This window comes from Rhinolophus hipposideros, assembly GCF_964194185.1.
Source record: "Rhinolophus hipposideros genome assembly, chromosome: 24".
In the NCBI taxonomy this organism is placed as follows: domain Eukaryota; kingdom Metazoa; phylum Chordata; class Mammalia; order Chiroptera; family Rhinolophidae; genus Rhinolophus; species Rhinolophus hipposideros.
Window position 1 is genome coordinate 18390572 of NC_138070.1, and position 9347 is coordinate 18399918.

Genomic DNA, 9347 nt, shown 5'->3' on the forward strand with positions numbered 1-9347 from the left:
GGCCTTCCTCACTCGTGGTGGGGGGAGAGCCTGGAGGAGAGGGTAGAGCAGAACCTGCACCACCTGGGTATCCAAGGCATTGGGGTGAATGCCCACTTTTGGAGAGGTCATGAGGACCCAATGAGATGATGCATGTGAGCAGCTTGGCACGAGGAGATCTGGCACACCGTAGGTACTCAACAATGCTCCTGATCCTAAAATGAGGGTATTCCCCTAACAGACGTTCAAACCCTGGCTCCAGCTGCTCTCCTGACTAAGCCCTTATTTGGGCATAAAAGTATCTCTCATAGAGGTGACTCACCAGTTCCTTCAGGTCTAGGGCACAGAGCAGGCCTGGCACACAGTAGGAGCTTTATTAAAGCTCTAAGCCTTGGCTATTATTGGCAGTGCTTCCCCTGCCAAGCTGGCCCCACCAGACCAGCAAGGCTGCGGCTCAGGCAGTCCTGATGTCTCCGCCCAGCCGGCAGCAGCAGGGGGCAGGATTTCCCGCTGATCCCAGCCAGGTCCCTCCTCTGCAGTTTGAAAAGAAACCAGCAGGGGATTAACCCTCCCAAACCAGGCCAATCAGGCAGCCCCTTACCCTCCTCTCCCCTTAAGTCAGTGCCTGACCTAGGCGGCCAGAAGTGGTTGAGTCTGGCTCTCTCCTGCCAGGGCTGGGATCACTGGGTCAGGGGACCCTAGGCCTTAGTCACCCACCTACCCTCAGAGCCTCAGTGTCCTCATCTGAGAAACGTGTACCCCTAAACTCAGGGTTTAAAATGAGCATTCAGTGTGGAGAGGACATCCTGAGTGGGCATAATGGGGGCCATCCTCCCACTCCCTGAGGTCAGCACTGCCTGAAGAAAGCTCGCCACTCGTTTATCTGACCTAGGGAGGTCCACCCCAGCCGGAGGTGACTTTGCAGCCCCTGGCTTCTACCGCTTCCTGAGTTATCTTGGGAACAGGCCTTGGGGCCTTCTCCAGGGAGACCACTATAGCGGGGAGAGGGTGCAATTAGAAGCGCCCAAATCCCTCTCCAGAAGACCAACGAGGGTGGAAGGACTGGACTGTGGGACTAGCCTGGGTGGGGATGGGACTTCTGGGCTGGTAGAGTTGCCTGGGGGCCCTGGCCTCGGACCTTGGCCCCGGCAGGGAGGGCCAGGCACTCTCGTCACAGACCGGGTTCCTGGCCCGTCCCCCAGTCAGGAGACTCCGGCTCCTCCCCCAGTCCGCCCGGCCCGGCCGGGGAACTGAGCGGTCCCTTTAAGAGCGCGCGGCCCCACCCGCCCCTCCGGGCCTGATCCGAATTCCTGGGAGGCGGGGCGGAGACGGTGGGCGCAGTGGCAGCGGCGGCGGGACTGGGATCCGCTGTGGCTGCGGAGGCGCCTCTCTGCGGCGGCCTGGCCCGGCTCCGGCCCCAGCCGGGGCGATGCTCCCCGAGGCCGCGGGATGAGCCAGGTGAGCGCGGGGACCCCCAGCACCGCTCCGCCTTGGCGATGCGCACTGACCGGGAACCTGGCGGCGGCGGCGGCCTCTGTTCCCTGGGGCTGTGTGACCTTGGGCGGCCCTGTACCCTCTCTGGGCCAAAGTCCGGAAGGACAGGCCGGGCTGGCGGAGGCCATTCCGAGTCGTCGCCGCACACTCCGGCTTGGGCTCTAGGGAGGTTCCTCGGAGGCGGGGCCTGGCCCCGGCCCGCCGGCTGCCGATCCTGTTTGGGATAGTCAACGCGGCGGCTTCGCCCGGCTCCGCCATCCATTGGTCTCCGCGACCTTGACGGAGTTTATACCTTCTCTGCGCCTCAGTTTCCATATCTGTAAAATGGAGATAATATCACAGCGCGCTCAGCCCTGGCCAGGGTCAGTGCAGTTGGTGTTACTATTACTGCTAGGTCGTTTATTATAATGACACTTAGGGAAGGGGGCTAAGGGAGGACTCTGGACCTTCCCGCAGGAGGTGGGGTCAGCAGCATCCCTGAGCAATGGAGCTAACCCCTTTCTGAGTTTTGACCTGGGCTCCTTTCCTGTCCACTGTGAGTCCGAAGCTGTGGGCTTCATCTCTCTCTCTCTCTCTCTCTCTCTCTCTCTCTCTCTCTCTCTCTCTCTCTCTCTCTTCCCCCCCCTCTAACCCTATCACAAAGGGCAGAAAGGATGAGCTCCCTCCCAGCCTGGGAGGGAGCACTCAGCCAGGTCCCCCAGTTGTCCCCCCAAGAGTGAAACAGCAAACACTTATGGACACTAAGTCATTTATAAAAATTATTCCATTAGGTCCAAGAGGAAGTAATATTATGGGGCGCATTTTGCCAACCAAGAAACAAAGGTACAGAGAAATTTCTCACAGCTGGGGCTCAAACCCAGGCATTTGGCTTGAAATGACAGGCAGGTGCTGGTGGTCACTGACTTAGTCTGTACTGAGTGCTTTCTGGGTCCTCGCAGCAATCCCGACCTGTGTTCCTGCCCACAGTGACTCGGCTGGCCCGGGCATGGCGGACCCAGTGGCAGGCATCGCAGGCTCCGCAGCCAAGAGTGTGCGGCCATTCCGCTCCAGCGAGGCCTATGTGGAGGCCATGAAGGAGGACCTAGCAGAGTGGCTCAACGCCCTGTACGGCCTGGGGCTGCCCGGTGGTGGCGATGGCTTCCTGACGGGGCTGGCCACAGGCACCACCCTGTGCCAACATGCCAACGCTGTCACTGAGGCCGCCCGTGCTTTGGCTGCTGCCCGCCCGGCCCGCGGTGTAGCCTTCCAGGCACACAGTGTAGCACCTGGTTCCTTCATGGCCCGTGACAACGTGGCCACCTTCATCGGCTGGTGCCGCACAGAGCTCGGTGTACCCGAAGTGCTCATGTTTGAGACCGAGGATTTGGTGCTTCGGAAGAATGAGAAAAGCGTGGTGCTCTGCCTGCTGGAAGTGGCACGGCGCGGGGCCCGCCTCGGCCTGCTCGCCCCTCGCCTCGTGCAGTTCGAACAGGAGATTGAGCAGGAGCTACGTGCAGCACCCTCGGCCCCCAATGCCCCCAATGCCCCCACTGCTGAGGAGGATACTGAAGAAACTGCCGCTGCTCCGGGGGTTCCCACCCGAGGGCCCCGCATGACGCCCAGCGACCTGCGCAACCTCGACGAGCTGGTGAGTCCCTTGGCCCCTGCTATGATCTTACCCTGCTCTTTGTGCCAGGGACCAGACAGCAGAGCCAGTGCCCACCACTAGTCCCTGAACCTATCTGCAGGACAGCCTGCCCCATGGAAAGGGTGCCTGTGCTGAGCACCAAGTGTACAGCTGACCCCAAGGGGAGGAAGAGGTACACTGTGCGGTCACATGGCCCAGCTGGCATGGGATAAAATCTGGGCTCCACTGCATGACTACACCCCTTCATGTGCTAACTAGGTACCAGATAAGTGCTGTGTATTCCTTCATCCAGGGGCCACATGATGTGAGCCCCTCCTATGTTCCTTCAACCGAGTGCTAAATAGCTGTATCCACCACAGCACGGAGCTTAAGGTTGAGTGGGTGTCGGTGGTGCTTGGCCCTCGGCAAGGAGCCTGGCACACAGTAGGTACTCAGCCTAGGGAAGTTCTCAAGGGATCTGCAGGCCCCTCGCATTCCCCAGGGCCCTGGGCATATCACTTATCTAGGAAGCCAAGCCCACAGCTGCTGCTTCTGCTGCTGGAGCTGCAGACTTAGTTCTATTCTACTCTGCGCATAGGAGGTGCCAGAGCATGCCCCCAGCTTCCTCCTCCTTCTCCGAAGACCTAGGTGTCCCTGACACCCCCGCAGCTTCTTATCAAGGGATTAGACTATGATGTGTCCATCCTGGAAGGGGTAGCCGGATGGCGTGGGCAGAGACTGCCACCCCACCCCTGTCCTGGGCCAGGGTCACCCGAGGCTCCACCTGCTCATTTCCTCCAGCTCCGCTGTGGGTGTGGAGGCAGGCGGGGTTGCCCACATAGCCAGCCTGGCAGCTCTGGGCCTGGAGGCACATGGGGGCAGATGTATGCATGCCAGGCGGGTGGCTTGTGTGTGCATGTTGGTGTGTGCTGTACCCCACATTTGTGGCACCCTGTCTCGGTATGATGTGGGCCCCCTGCACTCGTGTCCTGTAACTTGCCTCCCCCCAGGACCTGGCCTCCCTGTGGGCCTCACAGCCTTCATGTCTGTGAAGTGGGTGAAGGAGAGTAAGGACAGCTCCAGGGCTCCCCCAGGTTCAGGGGCTGTGGGGAGGTGCCTCGTTGGGGTCCCAGGCCCTGGCCTGAGCACCATCTGGTTGGTTCCCTGACCCCTGATAGCCAGAGGGGAAGGCTTGCTCATGGAAGGTCAAGTGTACAGGCTGCACCCAAGTCTGGGGCAACACAGTCCATGCCCCCATTCTCTGGACTTCCTCCTGGACTTCCGGCCCTTGGGGTCACTGACGTCAGGCTCCAGGAGGAAGGACTTGACCCCTGACCTCCAACCTTTCCTTTCCTCGCTGGCCTTAGGTGAGAGAGATCCTGGGCCACTGCACCTGCCCAGACCAATTTCCCATGATCAAGGTCTCAGAGGGGAAGTACCGCGTGGGAGACTCCAGCCTGCTCATCTTTGTGCGGGTAAGAGAGAGGGGCTGCCTGGCAGGTGGCAGCCCAGGGGGTGGGCTGCCAGGCCCATGGGACAGGCTGTGAGTTGCCCTTGCTGGGCTCCCACAGGTGCTGAGAAGCCACGTGATGGTACGCGTGGGTGGCGGCTGGGACACGTTGGAGCACTACCTGGACAAGCATGACCCTTGCCGCTGCTCCTCCACAGGTCAGTGCCCACGGCAGGGGCAGGCAGGCAGCAGGCTCATCTCTGTGGCTCCACCCTTCACATACCACCTGTCTTCTCTCCCTGCAGCCCACCGCCCACCCCAGCCAAGGACCCGCACCTTCTCCCCCCAGAGGGTGTCACCCACCCCCAGCCCCCGAGCTGGTAGCCCAGTCCCAGGGGGTGAGCGCCGGGGCTCCCGGCCTGAGGTGACACCCATTAGCTTACGCAGCTCAAAGGAGGGATCTGAGACCCCACTCAGGTAAGAGGCAGGAGGACATGAGGGTGAAGGGTGTAGAGGGTGGGGGCGTCCTCCCTAGACTGGATGACGAAGGAGCTATGTTCCAGAGTGACTCACACCCTGGGAAAAGTTCCCGTGGGTGGGGACTGGCTTGGCTTCCCCTCTCCATGGCAACTCAACCAAATGAACAACACAGCTGGGGCGGGCCCTGGGCCTGGGTGGTGGCCAGTCCAACCCCGCGTCCCTCTGGCCTGCCCAGGAAACAGGCAGGCTGGGAACCAGGAGCTTAGGGCCCTGGAAGCCTGGCTTCTTCCTCTGCCTTGGGGTGGGGGTGGGGGCCCTGGCTGCAGGAAGCTACTGCAGAGTCTCTCACTTCTCCCTGGAAGTCCCCAGGACACACAGAGAACTTTGACAGCCCCCACCAACACCCCCCAAAGCACCACAGGTGTCTTCCCCACCCCCTACCAACCACAAATCTGCTTCTTCATTCCTCTCCCTGCCCTTTCTGCATGCCGGTCCTCTTTCCGTGATGCCCCATCTCTCTCTCTTGTTCCACTGCCTCAGAGCCCGAGACCAGCTTCCTCCCCATCCCCGCTCTCGACGCTATTCCGGGGACAGCGACTCCTCAGCCTCCTCAGCCCAGAGTGGCCCCCTTGGTGCCCGCAGTGACGACTCAGGCACTGGTTCCCAGAGGGAGCGGCCGAGCCGGAGGCTGACAACAGGTGCCCCGGCCTCCCTGAGGCGGCCCCCTGCCCCTCGCAGCCAGTCCCGAGACCGGCTAGATCGGGGGCGGCCCCGGGGGGCCCCAGGAGGCAGGGGAGCCCAGATGTCCGCCCCCAGCCCAGCCCGACGGGCCCGGAGCCAGAGCCGCGAGGAGCAGGGTGTGCTGCTTGTGCGGAGGGACCGAGATGGGCAGCACTCGTGGGTACCGCGGGGCAGAGGCAGTGGGGGCTCCGGCAGGAGCAGCCCCCAGACTCCCCGTGCCCGCAGCCCTGCAGCCCCCCGGCCGGCCCAGGTCTCCAGCCCCAGTCCAGAATTGGGCAGCACACCGGCCAGTGTCTTCCGCACCCCACTGCAGCTTGACCCGCAGCACGAACAGCAACTGTTCAGGCGCCTGGAAGAGGAGTTCCTAGCCAACGCCCGAGCCCTTGAGGCTGCTGCTGGTGGAGCCCCCACAGAACCAGCCCCTTCCCCAGCTCGGGCCCCAGACCCTCCAGCTCCTGACTCAGCCTACTGTTCCTCCAGCTCTTCCTCCTCGTCCCTCAGCATCCTGGTTGTCAAGTGTGGCCAACCTGGGGACTCGGGCCGGATGACCAATGGGCTACCTGGGCACCGAGGTCCAGCCCTGTCCAGTTCTTCCGATGAAGGCAGCCCCTGCCCTGGTGTTGGGGTGCTGCCAGATGCATCTGGGAGCCCCCTGGCTGGCCCTGAGTCCCCAAGGACCTGGGCACGGGGCCGGATGGACACACAGCCAGACCGAAAACCCTCACGAATCCCCACACTTAGGGGCCCCCGCCGCCCATCTGGACCCACAGAGCCCGGGGCCTGGCATGCCCTGCACTCGGTCAGCCCAAGGGCTGAGCCAGATTCCTGGATGTGATGGACCAGCCTAGCTACTACCCCCCAGGCCCTCATTCCTTCTCTTTTTCCTTTGTGGCCTTAACCCCTCTGCATCAGGGAATATCCCCCAACCCCATGCCTCTCGGGTACCAGACCTCATGGGACCAGACTCCTTGGGACCACATGGCACAATGGGACCTCTGCTGTACATTCCGATTGGGGGATGAGTGTTGCTATTTAATTTCTAATATTATTGAATGCCTTAGAGGAGGCTGGGCCAGTCCAGTGAGGACCCCTCCTGAAGTCCTATGGCCCTGAAGAGCCTGACAGTAAAGTTTTGTTCCAGCCACTTGTGTCTGCTTCTTGGGAATTCAGTTTGGGGGGCATCATACCCCTTTGAGGGCCCTCATTAAATGTTGGGGTTCTGGAGTTAACTGCCTGGCAGCTCTCATCTCCACAATTAAGACTGCCCTGCCAGTCCCAGAAATGCCAGATACACTTGAATTGTTTCCCCCTTTATTAGCTCGGGAGAGGTGTGACTTAACAATTTGTCCAATGAGGCTCCAGGAGCAGTCGGAGAGCTTCCAATCAGATTCATAGTCAAGTCTATTCCATCCAATGGGATCGTGACCCAATGAGGTCCCAGAAAAGTCTGATCTTATACAAAAAGTCTTGGGCCTGGCTGGGTCCAATGAGATTCAAAGAGAGGCCTGTCGCTCAGGAGATTGGGCAGGAGCTTTCCTTATCTAATCAGGGAGGATACTTCTGTCCAATCCAAGAGAAATTGGGCAGGCTCGTCCAATCCAGGTCCTTGGTGGTTGCAGTCAAACTGTCCAGCTCCCCCATGGGCTTCGTGATGGAATTAGGTCACATGAGGCTGCAGCGTGCGGGATGCAATGCCCCTTGCAGCCGCAGGGCTGGGTGCGCAGGGCGGGCACGCACCAGAGCGCAGCGCAGCAGCTCCCGGAAGAGACGCAGCACGTGCCAGTTGTACTTAGCAGAGCACTCAAGGTAGCCGCAGCGCCAGCCCCTGCGTACGAGGGTGGCCAGTGCGCGCCGAGGCCCGAAGCGCAGTCGCTGCCGGTCCCGCTTGTTGCCTACCACAAGGATGGGCGCCTCGGGTGCGCCTGCTGGCCTGGGGGCCAGATGGGAATGAGGGCCGTGGTGCCAGGGACCCCGCGGCCAGAGAATTCCCCCCAGTGGGCATATACACTCAGGAGCTTCCCCTTTTGCGGCCAGAGGCCCCCAGCAAACAGCAGACACGTGGCCCAAAGACCTTCCCTTGGCAAAAGGCCTACCCCGGCAGGCCTGAGACCAGGCACAAGACACAGGAAGAGCCCACCCACTCCCCTCAGGCAAAGGCCCAGTCAGGCTGGCAAACTCTCCCCCCACTGCCAGCTGCGCGCCCACCTGGTCTCCGCTATGCGCTGCCGCAGTGACTTCACGTAGTCGAAGCTGTCTGGGCTGCAGATGTCGTAAACTAGCACGAAGGCATCTGTGTCGTGCAAGCTCCAGTCCTTAGGGTCCAGCCACTCCTGGGGGCGGGAGGCTGGGGTTTGTCAGAGCCCCCTTCCCACTCCCAAGTCCTGACCTTCGCGGGGGCCTAACCCAGTAGTTCATCCTCAGGCCCTGGCCATCCCCATCCTCATCTGTGAGCCCTGGCCCCCAAGTTCCTGGGCCAGGCTGTCCTCATGGCCATCAGGGTAAACATTTCCAAACTGCCTGAAGCCGGTCAGTCACCACCAGCCCTCTTTCACTCTAGTTTTCCCCTCCTTCCTCCCCGCTTCCCACAGCTCAACAGGGGTCAATCCCTTCCCTCTAAACCCTGGCAGATTACTTCTCCTAACACTAATTCCAAAGCACTGGGTCCTCGGAGACCACTGATTGTCGGAGCCTGTAAACCCTCAGGCCTCTGGGCCTAAGCACACGTTCTTATTTCCACCTGGAATGCTTTTGCCACTTCTTTTAATCAAAACTTGACTCATCCTTACAGGTTCAGTCCAAATGCTGCCCACTCCTGGAAACCCTACTTAATCCAGTCTGCTCTTGCCTCTTCACCTCTCAGAGGCACCCAGCGCCAAGGATTCAGTCTGTTCTTGACTTAGTATAAATTACTAAACGAGACTTTGCTCCAGGTCACAGGAATGAAGGAGCAGAGAATGCCCCTCCTCCCCCCAAAGTACACCCCTGTATCTGGCCCCAACTTCTTTCACTAAAGCTCTGCTCAAGGCCCCAAACACTTAACGCTCACCCTTAAGGAGACACGACCACGCTCTGCCACCCACTGACCCAGACCCACCAGAGGAGACTGGCAAATACAGAAGCATTTACGCCAGTGAGAAAAAGCCAGTTTGCAAAATCGCCGGGCCTCAGGCCTGGCCCTGTGGGCCTCCAGGCCGGCGAGAAGGGCTGAGACGCACAAACAACCAGGACACACACATTCATCCTTCAATCCACGAACACATCTGGGCACCCTGGGGCTGTCCATGCGGACAAGCACGTGTGCACCGAGTATCCCCCCCCCACACACACACACACACGCTGTCACACGCTCCTTCGCCCCTGGAACCGCTACCTCTAGACTCCCGGGGTTGTGAGCCGGGCCAGCGGCGTCGCCGTCGCGGATGCTCAGGTCGTAGACGGCGCCGTCGAGCAGCACTGCGGGGCGGTAGAGGCGCGGTCCGTTAGTGGGCTGGTGGCGCTCGGGGTAGTCACCGAACAGAAACTGGCGGATGATGGCCGTCTTGCCCACGCCCGGGGCGCCCAGTACGGCCACCCGCAGGCTGCCCCCCATGGCCGGCG

The 9347-nt window shown here is 61.0% G+C and overlaps 2 protein-coding genes across 5 annotated transcripts; one reads left to right on the forward strand and one right to left on the reverse strand.

Annotated features, from left to right (window-relative positions):
* The first annotated feature begins 1272 nt into the window (after positions 1-1272).
* Positions 1273-6977, forward strand: GAS2L1 (growth arrest specific 2 like 1). Of its 4 annotated transcripts, none has more exons than XM_081037220.1 (6): positions 1273-1437; positions 2440-3100; positions 4447-4554; positions 4651-4747; positions 4835-5006; positions 5550-6977. In XM_081037220.1, the coding sequence occupies exons 2-6, from the start codon at positions 2459-2461 to the stop codon at positions 6583-6585; spliced, it is 2055 nt and encodes a 684-aa protein (XP_080893346.1). In that variant the 5' UTR covers positions 1273-1437; positions 2440-2458; the 3' UTR covers positions 6586-6977. The 4 variants fall into 4 exon arrangements, 3 of the variants coding, with proteins under 3 accessions (XP_080893346.1, XP_080893345.1, XP_080893347.1); XR_013992500.1 differs by lacking the exon at positions 4651-4747 and having other exon boundaries at positions 1299-1437; positions 5550-5707; positions 6231-6893; XM_081037221.1 differs by having other exon boundaries at positions 1310-1437; positions 2412-3100; positions 5550-6893.
* Positions 6978-7064: 87 nt separating this feature from the next.
* Positions 7065-9347, reverse strand: RASL10A (RAS like family 10 member A). Its single transcript, XM_081037398.1, has 3 exons — positions 9121-9347; positions 7956-8080; positions 7065-7680 (listed from the first exon to the last, which is right to left on the reverse strand). The coding sequence occupies exons 1-3, from the start codon at positions 9337-9339 to the stop codon at positions 7413-7415; spliced, it is 612 nt and encodes a 203-aa protein (XP_080893524.1). The 5' UTR covers positions 9340-9347; the 3' UTR covers positions 7065-7412.

Coding starts and splice junctions, on each gene's coding strand:
- GAS2L1 (XM_081037219.1), top strand. CDS start 2,459: ATGGCGGACCCAGTGGCAGGCATCGCAGGCTCCGCAGCCAAGAGTGTG. Junction 4,555..4,650: donor GCCTGCTCATCTTTGTGCGG/GTAAGAGAGAGG, acceptor GGGCTCCCACAG/GTGCTGAGAAGCCACGTGAT. Junction 5,007..5,549: donor GGATCTGAGACCCCACTCAG/GTAAGAGGCAGG, acceptor CCACTGCCTCAG/AGCCCGAGACCAGCTTCCTC.
- RASL10A (XM_081037398.1), bottom strand. CDS start 9,339: ATGGGGGGCAGCCTGCGGGTGGCCGTACTGGGCGCCCCGGGCGTGGGC. Junction 8,081..9,120: donor ACAACCCCGGGAGTCTAGAG/GTAGCGGTTCCA, acceptor TCCCGCCCCCAG/GAGTGGCTGGACCCTAAGGA. Junction 7,681..7,955: donor CAGCGCATAGCGGAGACCAG/GTGGGCGCGCAG, acceptor TCTGGCCCCCAG/GCCAGCAGGCGCACCCGAGG.